Source organism: Mesoplodon mirus (genome assembly GCF_964341445.2).
Source record: "Mesoplodon mirus genome assembly, chromosome: 4".
Lineage (NCBI taxonomy): Eukaryota > Metazoa > Chordata > Mammalia > Artiodactyla > Ziphiidae > Mesoplodon > Mesoplodon mirus.
In genome coordinates, this window is record NC_138979.1 from 3,451,376 (window position 1) to 3,471,979 (window position 20,604).

At 40.1% G+C, this 20,604-nt stretch overlaps 1 protein-coding gene across 1 annotated transcript in view; it reads left to right on the forward strand.

Moving 5' to 3' along the window:
• Positions 1 to 14,774, forward strand: part of ZEB1 (zinc finger E-box binding homeobox 1) — a 202,061-nt gene extending 187,287 nt beyond the window's left edge. Inside the window, exons 7-9 of the mRNA XM_082619971.1 lie at positions 8,360 to 10,170; positions 11,986 to 12,166; positions 12,292 to 14,774. Of these exons, the coding sequence (XP_082476097.1) occupies positions 8,360 to 10,170; positions 11,986 to 12,166; positions 12,292 to 12,848 (2,549 nt within the window). The 3' untranslated portion in view covers positions 12,849 to 14,774. The remainder of the gene's footprint in view (positions 1 to 8,359; positions 10,171 to 11,985; positions 12,167 to 12,291) is intronic.
• Positions 14,775 to 20,604: the final 5,830 nt, after the last annotated feature.

The window sequence follows — 20,604 nt, forward strand, 5'->3', positions numbered from 1 at the left end:
ACCTCCAGGGCTGAGCGGTTACAAACACTGACCCAGGTTGACTGGTAAGCGAGCTGATGTGCTTCAGCTATCATCCATAAGCTATAAAGTTAGAGTTAGAAACAAGGGTTTTTCTAACAAACGTAGTGACTTTGGCTGTAGAATAACTGTTCTGCAGACTTTCTTTGCAGGAGTGGTAAAATATCAGGGTGATTCCCAATAAGCATAATGATAACTAGCACTTACTGAATACCTAACTCTGTACAGCCACATTCTAGTTACTTGTGTGCATAAAGTCATGTAGTTCTCACAATAGCCCTGTGAGGTAGATGCTACTATTTCCTCTTTGTTTTTTTTACTGATGAGAAAATGGAGGTTCAGCAAAAGCTTAGCGTGTGCACAGTCACTCAGCTGGGACGCGGCAGGGCTGGGCTCTGACGCAGGCATCCTGTCTCCACAGCCACTGCCGTGCCCCCTGTGCTCTTGTACCCCCGTTTGTAAAGACAGAACTAATCTGTATTACATACGCTTATTTTCCTAGTGAGCAAGAGAACAAGCGCAGCTCATCTAAAAATGCCATCAAGTAATTAAGAATGTGAAAATAAGAGAGATACTAGGACATATCCCTTGTTTTACCCCCACTGGAAATTTTTATATGATGCATTTTGAGTAATGAATCATATTTCAGGCATCCCACTGGAAAGATATTGATTAAACTGGAGAATTTCCAGAGGTGGGTGAACAAGCGAGTAAGGGTTCTAAAAACCATGTCCCATGAGGAATGCATGAAAGACCCAGATATGTTCAACCTACACACGGGAAATTGAAGAATACACATGACAGCTCTTCATCAGTTTGGAAGTCTGGCTCGTGGAAGAAAAGTTAAACCAATTCTGTGTGGCATCGGAAGCAAACTAGTACAAGGAAGTAGGCATTCTAACAAGCTGACTTTGGCTTAGTACTGAGCCTCTGATCATTGCCTTTGTAAGGAATCACTAACATTTCTTGAGAGCACACTGAGTTTTGCTATATAATCTCATATAACTGCTACAACAATCCAGTGAGGATGTATCTACATTTATTTATGCACCAAAACACTGAGGCTTAAAAAGGTTAAGAAAATAGCCTGTGACAGAGCCAGAATCTGAACCCAGATCCATGGTCCTCAGCAGAGCCAGACTAGACTGTCTTGCACAGAGCTGTCCAGCGGCAGTAGACTCCTTTTAATAAAGGAGGTAAAGCCAGTGTCAAGGATGATATAAAATGAACTCTTCATTGAGAAAGAGGCTATATAGAGAGCTTATTAGATTCCTTCCAGTTCTGATTTCTTAGATAGAAATCTCTGTGGGCAGCATTCTCTGAGGGCAGGCGAGTTCTCTGTAAAGAAGGAGCCACCAACTCTCCCTAGTTCAGAGCCTTCTTGGAGTCTTCAAGCACTGAACAAAAGCATTGTTTGGAAGAACCAAGACAAAAGCCGTGTGGATGAAAGCCTCTTGGTGCTGCAGCCAGGAGTCAGTGCTGGGCCTCTGAGGTGGGAGAGCCAACTTCAGGACACTGGTCCACAAGAGACCTCCCAGCTCCACATAATATCCAACGGCGAAAATCTCCCAGAGATCTCCATCTCAACACCAACACCCAGCTTATCTCAATGACCAGCAAGCTACAGTGCTGGACTCCCTATGCCAAACAACTAGCAAGACAGGAACACAACCCCACCCATTAGCAGAGAGGCTGCCTAAAATCATAATAAGTCCACAGACACCCCAAAACACACCACTAGACGTGGACCTGCCCACCAGAAAGACAAGATCCAGCCTCATCCACCAGAACACAGGCACCCTCCACCAGGAAGCCTACACAACCCACTGAACCAACTTTAGCCACTGGGGACAGACACCAAAAACGACGGGAACTACGAACCTGCAGCCTGCAAAAAGGAGACCCCCAAACACAGTAAGAGAAGCAAAATGAGAAGACAGAAAAACACACAGCAGATGAAGGAGCAAGATGAAAACCCACCAGACCTAACAAATGAAGAGGAAATAGGCAGTCTCCCTGAAAAAGAATTCAGAATAATGATAGTAAAGATGATCCAAAATCTTGGAAATAGAATAGAGAAAATGCAAGAAACATTTAACAAGGACCTAGAAGAACTAAAGATGAAACAAGCAACGATGAACAACACAATAAATGAAATTAAAAATACTCTAGATGGGATCAATAGCACAATAACTGAGGCAGAAGAACGGATAAGTGAGGTGGAAGATAAAATAGTGGAAATAACTACTGCAGAGCAGAATAGAGAAAAAAGAATGAAAAGAACTGAGGACAGTCTCAGAGACCTCTGGGACAACATTAAACGCACCAACATTCGAATTATAGGGGTTCCAGAAGAAGAAGAGAAAAAGAAAGGGACTGAGAAAATATTTGAAGAGATAATAGTTAAAAACTTCCCTAATATGGGAAAGGAAATAGTCAAGTCCAGGGGGCACAGAGAGTCCCATACAGGATAAATCCAAGGAGAAATACGCCAAGACACATATTAATCAAACTGTCAAAAATTAAATACAAAGAAAACATATTAAAAGCAGCAAGGGAAAAACACAACAAATAACACACAAGGGAATCCCCATGAGGTTAACAGCTGATCTTTCAGCAGAAACTCTGCAAGCCAGAAGGGGCTGGCAGGACATATTTAAAGTGATGAAGGAGAAAAAACTAAAACCAAGATTACTCTACCCAGCAAGGATCTCATTCAGATTGGATGGAGAAATTAAAACCTTCACAGACAAGAAAAAGCTAACAGAATTCAGCACCACCAAACCAGCTTTACAACAAATGCTAAAGGAACCTCTCTAGGCAAGAAACACAACAGAAGGAAAAGACCTATAATAACGAACCCAAAACAATTAAGAAAATGGGAATAGGAACATATATATCGATAATTACCTTAAATGTAAATGGACTAAATGCTCCCAGCAAAAGACACAGATTGGCTGAATGGATCCCAAAACAAGACCCATATATGCTGTCTACAGGAGACCCACTTCAGACCTAGAGACACATACAGACTGAAAGTAAGGGGATGGAAAAAGATATTCCATGCAAATGCAAACCAAAAGAAAGCTGGAGTAGCAATTGTCATATCAGACAAAACAGACTTTAAGATAAAGATATTACAAGAGACAAAGAAGGACACTACATAATGATCAAGGGATCAATCCAAGAAGAAGATATAACAATTGTAAATATTTATGCAGCCAACATAGGAGCACCTGGAACATACTCCAGGATAGATCATATCTTGGGTCACAAATCAAGCCTTGGTAAATTTAAGAAAATTGAAATTGTATCAAGTATCTTTTCCGACCACAATGCTATGAGGCTAGCTATCAATTACAGGAAAATATCTGTAAAAAATACAAACACATGGAGGCTAAACAATACACTACTTAATAACGAAGTGATCACTGAAGAAATCAAAGAGGAAATAAAAAAATACCTAGAAACAAATGACAATGGAGACACGATGACCCAAAACCTATGGGATGCAGCAAAAGCAGTTCTAAGAGGGAAGTTTATAGCAATACAATCCCACCTTAAGAAACAGGAAACATCTCGAATAAACAACCTGACCTTGCACCTAAAGCAATTAGAGAAAGAAGAACAAAAACACCCCAAAGTTAGCAGAAGGAAAGAAATCATAAAAATCAGATCAGAAATAAATGAAAAAGAAATGAAGGAAATGATAGCAAAGATCAATAAAACTAAAAGCTGGATGAGAAGATAAACAAAATTGATAAACCATTAGCCAGACTCATCAAGAAAAAAAGGGAGACGACTCAAACCTATAGACTTAGAAATGAAAAAGGAGAAGTAACAACTGATACTGCAGAAATACAAAAGATCATGAGAGATTACTACAAGCAACTCTATGCCAATAAAATGGACAACCTGGAAGAAATGGACAAATTCTTAGAAATGCACAATCTGCCAAGACTGAATGAGGAAGAAATATGAACAGACCAATCAGAAGCACTGAAATTGAAACTGTGATTAAAAATCTTCCAACAAACAAAAGCCCAGGACAAGATGGCTTCACAGGCAAATTCTATCAAACATTTAGAGAAGAGCTAACACCTATCCTTCTCAAAACTCTTCCAAAATATAGCAGAGGGAGGAACGCTCCCAAACTCATTCTACGAGGCCACCATCACCGTGATACCAAAACCAGACAAGGTTGTCACAAAGAAAGAAAACTACAGGCCAATATCACTTATGAACATTGATGCAAAAATCCTCAACAAAATACTAGCAAACAGAATCCAACAGCACATTAAAAGGATCATACACCATGACCAAGTGGGGTTTATTCCAGGAATGCAAGGATTCTTCAGTATACGCAAATCAATCAATGTGATACACCACATTAACAGATTGAAGGAGAAAAACCATATGATCATCTCAATAGATGCAGAGAAAGCTTTCGACAAAAGTCAACACCCATTTATGATAAAAACCCTGCAGAAAGTAGGCATAGAGGGAACTTTCCTCAACATAATAAAGGCCACATATATGACAAACCCACAGACAACACTGTCCTCAATGGTGAAAAACTGAAACCATTTCCACTAAGATCAGGAACAAGACAAGGCTGCCCACTCTCACCACTCTTATTCAACATAGTTTTGGAAGTTTTAGCCACAGCCATCAGAGAAGAAAAAGAAATAAAAGGAATCCAAATTGGATAAGAAGAAGTAAAGCTGTCACTGTTTGCAGATGACATGATACTATACATAGAGAATCCTAAAGATGCCACCAGAAAACTACTAGAGCTAATCAATGAATTTGGTAAAGTAGCAGGATACAAAATTAATGCACAGAAATCTCTGGCATTCCTATACACTAATGATAAAAAATTTGGAAGTGAAATCAAGAAAACACTCCCATTTACCATTGCAACAAAAAGAATAAAATATCTAGGAATAAACCTACCTAAGGAGACAAAAGACCTGTATGCAGAAAATTATAAGACACTGATGAAAGAAATTAAAAATGATACAAATAGATGGAGAGATATACCATGTTCTTGGATTGGAAGAATCAACATTGTGAAAATGACTCTACTACCCAAAGCAATCTACAGATTCAATGCAATCCCTATCAAACTACCACTGGCATTTTTCACAGAACTAGAACAAAAAAATTCACAATTTGTATGGAAACACAAAAGACCCCAAATAGCCAAAGCAATATTGAGAACGAAAAACAGAGCTGGAGGAATCAGGCTCCCTGACTTCAGACTATACTACAAAGCTACAGTAATCAAGACACTATGCTACTGGCACAAAAACAGAAATATAGATCAATGGAACAGGATAGAAAGCCCAGAGATAAACCCACACACATATGGTCACCTTATCTTTGATAAAGGAGGCAGGAATGTACAGTGGAGAAAGGACAGCCTCTTCAATAAGTGGTGCTGGGAAAACTGGACAGGGACATGTAAAAGTATGAGATTAGATCACTCCCTAACACCATACAGAAAAATAAGCTCAAAATGGATTAAAGACCTAAATGTAAGGCCAGAAACTATCAAACTCTTAGGGGAAAACATAGGCAGAACACTATATGACACAAATCACATCAAGATCCTTTTTGACCCACCTCCTAGAGAAATGGAAATAAAAACAAACAAATGGGACCTAATGAAACTTCAAAGCTTTTGCACAGCAAAGGAAACCATAAACAAGACCAAAAGACGACCCTCAGAATGGGAGAAAATATTTGCAAATGAAGCAGCTGACAAAGGATTAATCTCCAAAATTTATAAGCAGCTCATGCAGCTCAATAACAAAAAAACAAACAACCCAATCCAAAAATGGGCAGAAGACCTAAATAGACATTTCTCCAAAGAAGATATACAGACTGCCAACAAACACATGAAAGAATGCTCAACATCATTAATCAGTAGAGAAATGCAAATCAAAACTACAATGAGATATCATCTCACACCAGTCAGAACGGCCATCATCAAAAAATCTAGAAACAATAAATGCTAGAGAGGGTGTGGAGAAAAGGGAACACTCTTACACTGCTGCTGGGAATGTGAATTGGTACAGCCACTATGGAGAACAGTATGGAGGTTCCTTAAAAAACTAAAAATAGAACTACCATATGACCCAGCAATCCCACTACTGGGCATATACCCTGAGAAAACCATAATTCAAAAAGAGTCATGTACCAAAATGTTCACTGCAGCTCTATTTACAATAGCCCAGAGATGGAAACAACCTAAGTGTCCATCATCGGATGAATGGATAAAGAAGATGTGGCACATATATACAATGGAATATTACTCAGCCATAAAAAGAAACAAAATTGAGCTATTTGTAATGAGGTGGCTAGACCTAGAGTCTGTCATACAGAGTGAAGTTAAGTCAGAAAGAGAAAAACAAATACCATATGCTAACATATATATATGGAATTTAAGAAAAAAAAAATGTCATGAAGAACCTGGGGTAAAACAGGAATAAAGACACAGACCTACTTGAGAATGGACTTGAGGATATGGGGACGGGGAAGGGTACGCTGTGACAAAGTGAGAGAGAGGCATGGACATATATACACTACCAAACGTAAGGTAGATAGCTAGTGGGAAGCAGCCGCATGGCACAGGGAGATCAGCTCGGTGCTTTGTGACCGCCTGGAGGGGTGGGAGAGGGAAGGTGGGAGGGAGGGAGACGCAAGAGGGAGGAGATATGGGAACATATGTATACGTATAACTGATTCACTTTGTTATGCAGCAGAAACTAACACACCATTGTGAAGCAATTATACTCCAATAAAGTTGTAAAAAAAATTTTTTTAAAGCAAAAGAAAAATTTCTGTGAAAATATAATGCACTTGTTTTAAAGTTTACAACACTGAAGCTATATTACTAGCAGAGCTTACACTGACTTTCTTGCTGCTTTTCCTTTTAATTATTAAAAAGAAAGGGGGAACGTGTTGGGGGGGGTGGGATGAACTGGGTGATTGGGATTGACATGTATACACTAGTATGTACAAAACAGATACCTAATAAGAACCTGCTGTATAAAAAATAAATAAAATTCAAAAATTCAAAAAAAAAGAATAAAGCTGAATATACCAGAAACTAACACAACATTGCAAATCAACTATACATCAATTTTAAAAAAAAGTGGCTATAAACATCAAAAAAAGGGGTGGTGATAAAGAGCCTTAATTTTGCTACTGAGTAGATAATCAGCATCGTCACATTTCATAAGTTTCATAGCCATTCATTCATCTAAGAAGGTTTAAAGAGCATCTCTGTGAGCTGCTGAGCTGCACTGTAGCAGGTGCAGGTCAACGGCCCACAACACCTGGAGTTTGCTACCTCCCTGAAAATGGGCATCAGTAACCTTTAAATTATAAATGATGAACTATAAGTAAAAGCAAAAGGAAAAAGGAAATAGCTTGTATGTAAATATTTCATGTAGCTTGGTGCTTCTCAAAATTTTCTGTCCAAGTATCCCTAGTGGCCAAGAAGCATACATGCCTTGTGCCCTGGAAGGTTTAGGGAAGCAACGTAAAGGCCTCTGTAAGCAGGAAGCATCTTCGGTTTGTTTCCTAACACTTCACAGAAACGTTGCATTTGTGCAACACAGTCTAATCTGTGTCTTAATATTTAAATGTTTTAAATTACCATAACCACTATCACTAAAATTGAAACTGTAAGATGCTTTTCATACCCAGTAAAACATTGCCTGATATATCCAGAAGTACATACATCCCAGTTTAATAAGCCAAGGCTTATAACAATACCTTGTATTTAAAGTTTTCTTCCCATTGAAAAAGATCTTTTCGAGGAAACCTGTGGATATGGGAAGGATAGATATTCATGACTCATACAGTTAAGGCGAGATGTTCATACATGTTAAGCCTTATGGGAGATTTACTTTTCTTTCCTCTAATATTAATTTCTCCTACAGATGGTTAAGTAGAACAAAATATAGAAAATTACATAAATTGGTGAAACAGAGTAAGAAACAAATTACTTGAAAGAGTAGGATATAATTTTTTGGTATTTGAGAATGATTTGAACTTTTAAAAGTTTGCAGAAATGTTGGACACATATGCTGAGAAGGTTCTTTTATTGGTTAGCATGTAGTTCAGACTCACGTTTTACTGGTGTTTATGACATTTACATAGGTTTTGAACGTAAAGTGATGATTCTAAATAAAATTATATTACAAACATACATGGTAACCCCTTTTTAAATTTTAAAACTGCTTGTTTTAGGGAAAACATGGATACGTAAAAATTTGTAATTTTTTATAATGTAATGTAATGAATGTAATTTTTTGTTGTTGTTTAGGAGAGAAGCCATATGAATGCCCAAACTGCAAGAAACGTTTTTCCCATTCCGGTTCCTATAGCTCACACATAAGCAGCAAGAAATGTATCAGCCTGATGCCTGTGAACGGGCGACCACGAACAGGGCTCAAGACCTCGCAGTGTCCCTCACCATCTCTCTCGGCATCACCAGGCAGTCCCACGCGACCACAGATACGGCAGAAGATAGAGAATAAGCCCTTCCAAGAACAACTTTCCGTAAACCAAATCAAAACTGAGCCTGTGGATTATGAGTTCAAGCCCATAGTGGTTGCTTCAGGAATCAACTGTTCAACCCCTTTACAGAATGGGGTTTTCAGTGGTGGTGGCCCCTTACAGGCAACCAGTGCTCCTCAGGGTGTGGTGCAAGCCGTTGTTCTGCCAACGGTGGGGCTGGTATCCCCCATCAGTATCAATTTAAGTGATATTCAGAATGTACTTAAAGTGGCAGTAGATGGTAATGTAATCAGGCAAGTTTTGGAGAATAATCAAGCCAATCTTGCATCCAAAGAACAAGAAACAATCAGCGCTTCATCCATCCAGCAAGGCGGCCATTCTGTTATTTCAGCCATCAGTCTTCCTCTGGTTGATCAAGATGGAACAACCAAAATCATCATTAACTACAGTCTTGAACAACCTAGCCAACTTCAAGTTGTTCCTCAGAATTTAAAAAAAGAAAATCCAGTCCCCACCAACAGTTGCAAAAGTGAAAAGTTACCAGAAGATCTTACTGTTAAATCTGAGAAGGACAAAAGCTTTGAAGGAGGAGGGAGTGACAGCACTTGCCTCCTGTGTGACGACTGTCCAGGGGACATCAGCGCGCTTCCGGAGCTCAAGCACTATGACCTGAAGCAGCCCGCCCAGCCCCATCTGCCCCCCTCACCAGAAGTCGCCAAGCCCGAGGCCTCCGCTCCCTCGGGGTCCGGAGATGGCAGTCTGTCTCCCAGTCAGCCACCTTTAAAGAACCTCCTGTCTCTTCTGAAAGCATATTATGCTTTGAACGCACAGCCAAGTGCAGAAGAGCTCTCAAAAATTGCTGACTCCGTGAACCTACCGCCGGATGTAGTGAAAAAGTGGTTTGAAAAGATGCAGACGGGACAGACTTCAGTGCAGTCTTCTGAAGCATCTTCTCCCGAGCCAGGCAAAGCCAACATCCCTGCAAAGAGCGATGATGAGCCTCAACCCACAAACGCAGATGAATCCCAGGACGGCACAAGGAATCTCCAGAGTCCTCTGAAGATAACTAGCTCCCCCGTCCTACCGGTGGGCTCAGCGGTCAATGGTTCCAGAAGCAGCGCATCATCCCCATCCCCCCTCAACCTCTCCTCCTCCGGAAACGCACAGGGTTACTCGTACCCGGCAGAAGGGGCACAGGAAGAGCCCCAAGTCGAACCTCTTGATCTTTCACTACCAAAGCAACAGGGAGAGTTATTGGAAAGGTCAACTATCACTAGTGTTTACCAGAACAGTGTTTATTCTGTCCAGGAAGAACCCTTGAACTTGTCTTGTGCAAAAAAGGAGCCACAAAAGGACAGTTGTGTCACAGACTCAGAACCAGTTGTAAATGTAATCCCACCAAGTGCCAACCCCATAAATATTGCTATACCTACAGTCACTGCCCAGTTACCCACGATTGTGGCCATCGCCGACCAGAACAGCGTTCCGTGCTTGCGAGCGCTGGCGGCCAACAAACAGACCATCCTGATCCCCCAGGTTGCGTACACATACTCGACTGCAGTCAGCCCCGCGGTCCAGGAAGCATCCCTGAAGGTGACCCAGTCCAACGGGAATCAGGTAAAGAATGCTCGCACCCTCGACCTATTGGTCAAGTGCTCATTTGACTTATTTCAGTGAATTTTTCTAATAAAAATCAGTCACGAGAGAGCCAAGCAGCTTGTTAAGCTGTCATTTTCGAAAGGAAATAGTTGAATGTGTGCCTTAGTACTTTTCAATGGCAGTTTTGTTATTCTGCTGAGAAAAGGGTGGATGAATCTCAGTTAAATATTGACTGTTTGAAACTAGAGACAGAAGAGGAAAGTAAAACTGGAATGCTCACTGATCAGACTTCTGTTTTTATAGTTAGATTCCCAAAATTCGTAACTTTCTGTGTTGATTATGATCATTAGTAAATGAGAATTTGTTCACAGACATTTCACACCGGGCAAACTTAGCTTTCACTTTTTATGTGTTAACACCTCTGTTTATAAAAAACCTTTAATTAAACAGAAATTAAGTATATAAAGAATTCATCTAGTGCATTTACTCATGATTTTATAAGCTGTAAACTAAATAGTGTTCAATCATAATGATATATGAGGAAATATACTTGTGAATCTATGTTTGCATTTTCCTCTTTAACTCCCCCCAAATCCATGACAGTTTTGATAGAACCATTTTGTGTGATTGTTGTGTGTCTCACTGTCCGGGCTTTTTCTATGTCACTGACCTTGATGTCTCTCCATTTTTTTCCATCAATTTCTGATTAAATTTATCTCTAGTACTCATTTGATTCAATCTTTTTTCCAAATATTTGCTATAAGTAGGTTCAGCTAAAATAATTACAGTATCCTGTTCAAGTGTGTTCTGCTGCTTTTTTCTCCTTAACTATTGCTACCAATGGGCTTCCCATAATTGTGGTAACTCTTGAAAACGTTTTCACGTGGCTAAATTTCTAAGTCTACATTTTGGGTGTATAAAACACTCTTCACACCTTTGAATAATAAACAGGGAACCACAAACGTTTCAGTTAATCGTCCAACTAGGTCACATAACGTTGAAAGTAGAGCCCCTTTGGCACCGTTAGCAGCTCACAAATGCCAGAAAAATGTCGGCACTTCTCCCGCCTCACAAAGCCGTGGGAAACGTGGGAAACCTCCGAACCTGTAGAAAATTTGTGAGTTTAGAACGGAAGACTTCAGAAAAGACGCAGGACCTTAGGGGCCCAATCCCACTACATACTCCCTGAGAAGTGTTTTACCAACAGGAGGCCCAAGTGTCCTCCCCAACCCTATCCCTAACCCGAAACTCTAAAGGTTCATTGTCTGGCAAGTGTTCTTGTTTGAAAATGTAGACCCTCCTACATTGTTTTTCCATCTTGCTCCTTAGAAAAGTGATAGGGAGACAATGGAGTTCAGTTCATGAAACTCTAAGATTCTGGAAGATACAATTTAAAGACCACTTTTACAAAACAGAATCTTAATTTTTGCTTAGTGAAACCCAGAATGAAAAAAGTGAAGGTAAGGGATGCAGTCAGAAATCTGTGATTGTTTAGCAAACTCGTAAGTTAAACCTTTCTGCCAATTTCTCATACGTTAATGATTCACATGGAACTAGGTGGACGGCGTTAGTACTGCGTTTTGTATTGTTTCTTTTTCGTGTCCTTTCTTCTCGGTGCCAGCTGGCCCTGGGTTCGCTGCGGTTGTGGCTGTAGCGCCCCTGCCTTTTGTCTGTGTCAGCCCCACCTGTCACCTGGCCCTCCCCTTGGAGCCTGCTTTGGTCAAGTTGTTGAAAGTGTAAATCACAGTGGTTCTTTAATCTGTGCTTTTATTTATGTCTCTCGTTTATCTTGTAATTTTAAATGAAATTGTCCCACTTCGTTTTCTCCTTTAGGATGAAAGGCAAGACACTAGCTCAGAAGGAGTATCAAATGTAGAAGATCAGAATGACTCTGATTCCACGCCACCCAAAAAGAAAATGCGAAAGACAGAAAATGGAATGTATGCTTGTGATTTGTGTGATAAGATATTCCAGAAGAGTAGCTCGTTGTTGAGACATAAATACGAACACACAGGTATGTACGCTCATGAACCTGGCAGTTTTGGAAAAACAAATTTATAACCGTTGCCATAACCTGAAGTGCCCCGAAGGCTGTCGGCTGAATGCCGTCTTATTTCATAGCTGTACCCTTATTTTCAGGTAAAAGACCTCACGAGTGCGGCATCTGCAAAAAGGCGTTTAAACACAAGCATCACCTGATCGAGCACACGCGCTTGCATTCCGGGGAGAAGCCCTACCAGTGTGACAAGTGCGGGAAGCGCTTCTCCCACTCGGGCTCCTATTCCCAGCACATGAACCACCGCTACTCCTACTGCAAGAGGGAGGCCGAGGGGCCCGAGCCGGGGGCTGCGGGCCCGGGGGGCCCGTCCGCACACCACGCGGGGGCCCACGCCTCCCCCTCGCAGGGCGACTCAGACGAGAGGGAGAGCTCCACGCGGGAGGAGGATGAGGACAGTGACAAGGAGGAGGAGGAGGAGGAGGAGGAGAGGGAGACGGAGGACCTGCAGGAGGAAAAGGAAAGTGGAGGACCGCAGGCGGGGGAGGGGGAGGAGGGGGAGGGGCACGAGGGGGAGGAGGGAGCGAGCTCCGAAGGTGCGAGGGAGGGCACAGGGGCTGGAAGCCCAGCCCGCAGCTTAGAACACAAAGTCAGCCAGGGCGGCGGGCAGGTGTCTCAAGAGAAGACAAATGAAGCCTGATCGTTTTTCTAGAAAGAAAGAAAATTCTAATTGGTAATGAATTTTGTTCTATATTATACATGCTTTTCACGGAAACACAGTAACCTGTGTACTGTGATTTCTGTTCACTACTGTGTAAAGTAAAAATTTAAAAAAATACAAAATACCAAAAAAAAAAAAAAAACACACACACAAAAAAATCCGGGTGTGCCTGAACCTCAGACCTAGTAATTTTTCATGCATTTTTCAAAGTTAGGAACAAGTTTGTAACATGAAGCAGATTAGAAAACTTAATGACTCAGAAAGCAAAGATGCAACAGGTTAAAGGAAACTGATTACTTAGAAAAGCATCTGGCATTGTTTCATTTTATCAGTATTATCACTCTTATGTTGGTTTATTCTTAAGCTGTACAATTGGGAGAAATTTTATAATTTTTTATTGGTAAACATATGCTAAATCCGCTTCAGTATTTTATTATGTTTTTTAAAATGTGAGAACTTCTGCACTACAAAATTCCCTTCACGGAGAAGTATAATGCAGTTCCAAACCGTGCTAACTACCATTTCTAAATTCAACCTAGAAGGTAGTAACTTCTAATACTTAGATGTCATAGTAGAGCGTCTTCTCATTTAAAGTGTATCGTTAGCCTTAAGAAAGCAGCCGATAGAAGAGCTGAAGTTTCTTACTCATGTGGTTTAAATGGAGTTGCAAAGATTGCCGCTGAGTTCTGACTGCAGGGACTAACAGTGTTGATACTGGTGAGGACAGCAGAGTCGTCAGATCAGTGTTCGTAATTGTGTTTGAGTGCGTGGTAAACAAATATGAAGGGTGTGATATGAAGCTTCGTATCTCCTCTGGCCTTAAGCAAGACCTGTGTGCTCTAAGTGCCATTTATCAGTAGTTTCAAGGCGCTGACCAGCCTCCGTTCATGCGTGGCCTACAATAACTAGCATTTGTTGGTTTGTTTCTTGTATCGAAATTCTAAAATAAAACTCAAAACCACTGACTCTGTCAGAGAAGCCAAACACTGGGACATTTCACCCTTTAATAATTCCTCAGTATTCATTTTGCGTTAATTGACTTTCAGAATTTCTCTACAGAAATGAAAGGGAAATTTTCTAATCTGCTTTATCCATGTACTTGCATTTCAAACATGGACCTGTCATTGTTATTCGGCTCATAATTGTTTCCAAATGTTAGTTATTATGGACCCAGTTTATTAACAACATTAGCTGATTCTTACCTATCAGTATTATTTTATTTCTTTTAGTTTATAGATCTGTGCAACATTTTTGTACTGTATGTCTTCAAACCTGGCAGTATTAATACCCTTCTTAACTGACATATGTACTTTTAGTTTTAGAAAACTTTTATATTTATGTGTCTTATTTTTATATTTCTTTATTTATTACACAGTGTAGTGTATAATACTGTAGTTTGTATTAATACAATAATATATTTTAGTATGAAAATTTGGAAAGTTGATAAGATTTAAAGTAGAGATGCAATTGGTTCTCTTGCATTGAGATTTGATTTAACAGTGTTATGTTAACATTTATACTTGCCTTGGACTGTAGAACAGAATTTAAATGGGAATGTATTAGTTTTACAACTACAATCAAGTCATTTTACCTTTACCCAGTTTTTAATATAAAAACTCTTAAATTCTGAAATTCACTGTGTGACTAACAGCATGATGCTCTGCGGTTTTATTAAGAGATTAGTCTAACCATGAAGTCTCATTTCCTTATAAGCCAAGCTAGGGCAACCTTATATAAACAGTGCTGGGAACAACGTTTAACATTTTGTGCCAATTTGTTCCTGTATTCATGTATGTAAGTTACAAATCTGACTCTTCATTTTTAAGTTCCTTGTTACACCATGGTCATTTTCTAGTTTTTTACCAGACTCCCCCATCTCACAATAAAATGCATCAACAAGCCTGACTCACGTGCTGTCATTCTTTTAATCATTATCAAGATTTTCTTTGGAAAACTCTGTGACATATATGGGGGTATTATACCGTCATCCTGCGCTTGGTTTATCTTGGGCTGGGTCTGGGGAGACTGAATGGTGTAGACATTCCCCACTAAATCGTGGATTTTCCTGCGGCTGGGTGTTTCTGGGAAGGTCAGAGGTGACAACTAACGAATGGCCTCCCCGGAGCTTTGCTTCCTCTTCCCGAAACCCTTCGCCCCTCACTCCTGATCCCGTGGCCTCTCACCCTTCGGGGGGCCTGGGTTAGGTGCCTTTCTTCTGGGCTCCCACAGCCCCTGTACCTGCCTCCTCACCTCAGCCCTTCTGCTGTGGCTCGCACCCCGCCCACCAGGACGGGCCGTGGCGGCCGCTGGGTCACCCGCCCCAGTGCCCACCCGGCAGAGTGCCCGGCCCAAGGGCACGCGGCCACGTTGGTTGAACGAGAATATAATTTGCACGTTAACAGGGCTCAGCTGTGTCTTTCTTTACTACTCTTTTGCTTCTGTGTATGTTCAGTGATTTCAGCAATTTAATAATTTTTTTTATTCAGGCCCTACTAAACACTAGACATAACAGACAAATAGTAAACTATACCTTTCCTATTGCCTTTCTACTCTGATGTGCGAGCTTATTTCTAGGTGTCGTCTTTCTGGTGCTTAACCCAGTGGTACATGACACAGGCATTCAAGGCCTCTGGTAGGAACTGATGGGACCCCTCCCCTTCTCACGGCCTCACGTTCCTGGGCGATCATTATAAGCATGGTGCCTCATTGCTTCTGTCACCGAGAAGAGCTACCCAATAAACAAATTCATTGTATAGGGTTAGAAAATAAGAACAAATAACCCTTCTGAGGAGACACTGGTCCTATAATCACTAAAGAGCAGCTCAAAGAAGGCAGGTGCTCGATACATACGGAGAAACGGCTGAGAAAGGGATCCAGGTTCATCAGACAAGTGCTGAAAACGAAACCGTGTGAATGCCTCCCATCACTCCCCCAAGTCCCATGACAGCAAGAGTGTCATTTGTCCCTGACTTGTACCATGCACAGGTGCTTCACTGCTGTTGTCAAAGCTGATTTCACAAAAGCCTTGCAAGATTGAAAGACCATGTGCCCATGAACACAGATGTATTAAGTAGCAGAATAAAGACTGGAACATGGGTCCACCTGACTCTAAGAGCCACGCCCTTAACTAGCCAGCCTCACATCTCACTTAAGAGTAGCATACACCATCTACATGTAAACTGAATCCTGGCCTTAAGTAACATGAGTAGAAAATGTCAGCAAGACCAATATACATCTTATAATATGGTGAAAAAGAAAAGCAAGGGCAAGGGTTTTTCAAATCTGTGCAAACGTAAAATTAGCCTTGAAAACGTGAAAATGCAAACTCAGAACAGATCTCTTAAGATCAATTAGAACAACCACAATATGGTCTTTGTCTTCTGAACCTAAAAAAAAGCATGAATTCCTCTGTTCTAGTGAACAAATACATTCCACTCAACAATACACATTTTTCCCAACAACACATGGGACATTCATGAAGAGAAACCATCTTATGGGCCATAAAACAACCCTCAAATTCAAAAGAATTGCAAACAAAGTGGTTTTTCTCGACTACAAAATAATTAAACTAGAAATCAGTAACAGATACATCTGGAAAATCCGCCCCCCTCCACAAAACTACTGGAAATTAGACAACACATTTCTAAGTAAATTATGACCATTATAAATTATGAAGAACAAAGTAAAAATGAAAATGCAACATCAGAAGTTGCAGTGTGCAGTAAAGCAGTGCATGTCAGAAAATTTATAACATTAAACACTTTTATTAGAAAAAAATAGAAGGTGCAGTCATCTAAGCTTCCGCCTTAAGAAATTAGGAAAAGAATAAAATTAAACCCAAGCCAAGCAGAAAGGAGGCAGTAGTAAAAGACAGAAGTCGATGGCATAGAAAACAAAAACAACTGAGTAAACAATGAAATCAGTATCTGATTCTTTGAAAAAATTAATACAATTGATAAACCTCTAGCCAGATAGATCAAAGAATAAAAGAAAGGAGACAAATCACCAAGAACGAGAGAGAGGATCTTCTTGCAGATTCTACAGGGTAAAAGGATGAAAAGGAAGTATTATGAACTTTATGCCAATGAATTTGACAACTTTGATGACAATGTCATGTCCAAAATACCAAAACTCACTAAAGGAGAAACAGATAACCTGATTAGTCCAATCACAAAGAAATTTCTAGTTAAAAATATTCCCACAAAGAAGACTCCAAGCCCAGATGCTTCACTGGTGAATTCTACCAAGAATTTACAGAAGTTATTGTACCAATTCTACACAAACTCATCCAGAAAATAAAAGAGGAAAACACTTCCCACCTTAGTCTGTGAAGCAGCATTAACCTGATAGGAAAACCAGACAATGATATTACAAGAAACAAAAACTACACACTAATAGCTCCCTGGATGTAGATGCAAAAATCCTTGACAAGATATTAGGAAATCATTTTGAATAGTTTATCAAAAGGAAAGAACATTACAACTAAGGGGAATTTATCCCAGGACTGCAAGGTTGTTTTTGGATTCAAAAACCACCTTGTAAACCAGAAATTTACATAGTTTTTACATATTTACATCATATTTACAGAGCAAAAAGAAAAACTATATATCACCTTAACAGGTGTACAAAAAGCATCTGACTAAATTCGACACCAAGTCATACAAGTTCTTGGCAACCTAGGAATAGAAGGGGGTTTCTTCAACCTGATGGCACATGCAAAAAAAAACCTATAGTTAATAATTTTGAAAAATTAAACGCTTTCTTCCTAAAATTATTAACAAGGCAATAATGTCTGCTCTCACCCTTTTATTAAGGTCCCACAAGGTGCAACATGACAAGAAAAATGAAAGGCATACAGATTGGGGAAAAAAAAGAAGTAAAACTTTTTATTTGCAGACAGCTTGGTTGTCTATGTTGAAAAAAAAAAGAATTTACAAAAAAGCAACTAGAAAAGATGAGAGCAAGGTTACAGGATATAAGTAAGGTCATTATGCAAAAATCTATCATTCTTATGGTAGGGGTAAATGGAAATTTAATTTTTTAATGTATGAAATATTTAGGGATAATTTAGCAAACTACAGGCAAAACCTAGGCACTGAAACATACAAAACCCAGCTGAAAGAAATTAAAGGTGCAATGAAAATGAAAAGATATTCCATGTTTATTGATCAGAGGATTCAATGTCATTGCTGTGTCAATCCTCCCCAAATTTATCTATTTTTAAAAATTTTTTTCAAATTTATTTATTTATTTTTGTCTGTTGGGTCTTCATTGCTGTGTGTGGTTTTTCTCTAGTTGCGACGAGCGGGGGCTACTCTTCGTTGCAGTGCATGGGCTTCTCATTGTTGTGGCTTCTCTTGTTGCGGAGCAAGGGCTCTAGGCATGTGGGTTTCAGTAGTTGTGGCACACGGGCTCAGTAGTTGTGGCTTACGGGCTTAGCTGCTCCGCGGCATGTGGGATCTTCCCGGACCGGGGATCAAACTTGTGTCCCCTGCATTGGCAGGCAGATTCTTAACCACTGCGCCACCAGGGAAGTCCCTATCCTCCCCAAATTTATCTATTGATTCAACACAATTCCAGTGAAAATTGCAGCCACATACTTGTAGAAACTGACAGGCTTGTTCAACATTTATATGGAAATGCAAAAGACTTCAAGTAAGAAATGCAAAAGACTTCAAGTAAGAAAAAAATTTTGGAAAAGAATAAAGTTGGAGGACTTAGACTACCTGATTTCTAGTGTTACTATAAAGCTACAGTAGTTAATACAGGATTGTACTGAATGGACAATACAGGGTTGTATAAGAATGGACATATCGATCAAGAATACAGAATTAAGAGTTAGGAGGAGATCCACATTTCATAGTCAATTGATTTTTGTCATAGGTGCCAAGATAATCCAATGGTTAACTGATCAACTTTTAAAATGTACTGCTGGGGCCTCCCTGGTGGCGCAGTGGTTGAGAGTCCGCCTGCCGATGCAGGGGATACGGGTTCGTGCCCCGGTCTGGGAGGATCCCATATGCCGCGGAGCGGCTGGGCCCGTGAGCCATGGCCGCTGGGCCTGCGCATCCGGAGCCTGTGCTCTGCAACGGGAGAGGCCACAACAGTGAGAGGCCCGCATACCGCAAAAAGAAAAAAAAAAAATAAAAAAAAAAAATAAATAAAATAAAATAAAATAAAATGTACTGCTGATAGGATATCCACATGCAGGAAAATGAACTCGATCCTGATGTCACACCATACATAGAAATTGTTTCAAACTGGATTGCATACTTAAATATAAGAGCTAAAATTATAAATATTTTGGAAGAAAACAAATTCTTTGTGACCTTCGATTAGGCAAAGATTTCCTAGATAAGATACAAAAAGGATGAATGAGTCATAGAGGAAAAGAATTGATGAATTAAAATTTATGAAAACTTTAAAATTTTGCTCTCTAAAAGATACTGTCAAGAAAATCAAGAGGGAAGACACAGACTTCTTCAAGAGGGAGAAAATATTTGCACACATATATCTATATACCCGAGAAATGAAAACGTGTCTACACAAAAACATGTACACAATGTTCATAGTAGCATTACTTATAATAGCTGGAAAGTGGAAACAGTCCTAACGTCAATCAACTAATGAACAGATAAATGTGGTATATCCATACAACAGAATATTATTTCATAGTAAAAAGGAATGAGGTATTGATGCATGCTACAACATGGATGGACCTTGAAGACCTTACCCTAAGTGAAAGAAGCTAGTCACAAAAGATAAAATATTCTGTTATTCCATCATATGAAATATCCAAAATAGGCAAATCTAAAGAGACAGGAAGTAGATTAGGGCTGGGGGTGGGGAGAGAATGGATACTGACTGCTAACTGGTATGGGTTTCTTTTGGGGGCAGTCAAAAGTTCCAAATTAGACTGTGGTGATATTTGCATAACTGTGAATATACAAAAACCATAAAATTGTACATTCTAAATGGGTGGCTTTATGGTATGTGAACTATATCTCAACAAAACTTAAAATATGTGTATATATATTAATAAGACAGCCCAATTTTTTTTTATGGGACAAAAGATTTGAACAGATACTTTACCAAAGAAGACATAAGAATGGGAAGGGACCACATGGAAAGATCATCAACATCACCAGGCATTAGGGGAGGCAAAGTAAAGCCACATGTGCTACCACTACACACCCAAGAGAATGGCCGAAATTTAACACTATCAGTAAGACCAAATACTGCACAGGCTACAGAGCAACTGGAACTCTCAAACATGGCTGGTGGGAATTTAAAACAGTACAACCGGGCTCCCCTGGTGGCGCAGTGGTTGGGAGTCCGCCTGCCGATGCAGGGGACATGGGTTCGTGCCCCGGTCTGGGAAGATCCCATATGCTGTGGAGCGGCTGGGCCCGTGAGCCATGGCCGCTGAGCCTGTGCGTCCGGAGCCTGTGCTCCGCAACGGGAGAGGCCACAGCAGTGAGAGGTCCACATACCGCAAAAATAAAATAAAATAAAATAAAATAAAACAGTACAACCACTTTAGAAAATAGTTTGTCGGTGTCTTATAAAGTTAAACACATACTTAATATACAACCTTGAAAGCCCACTCCTTGGTATTTACCCAAGATAAATGAAAATATATGTCCACTCAAAAACTGCATTAAAATGTTCATAACAGTTTTAGTCATAATAGCCAAACTGGAGATAACCCAAATATCTATCAACCAGGGAAATA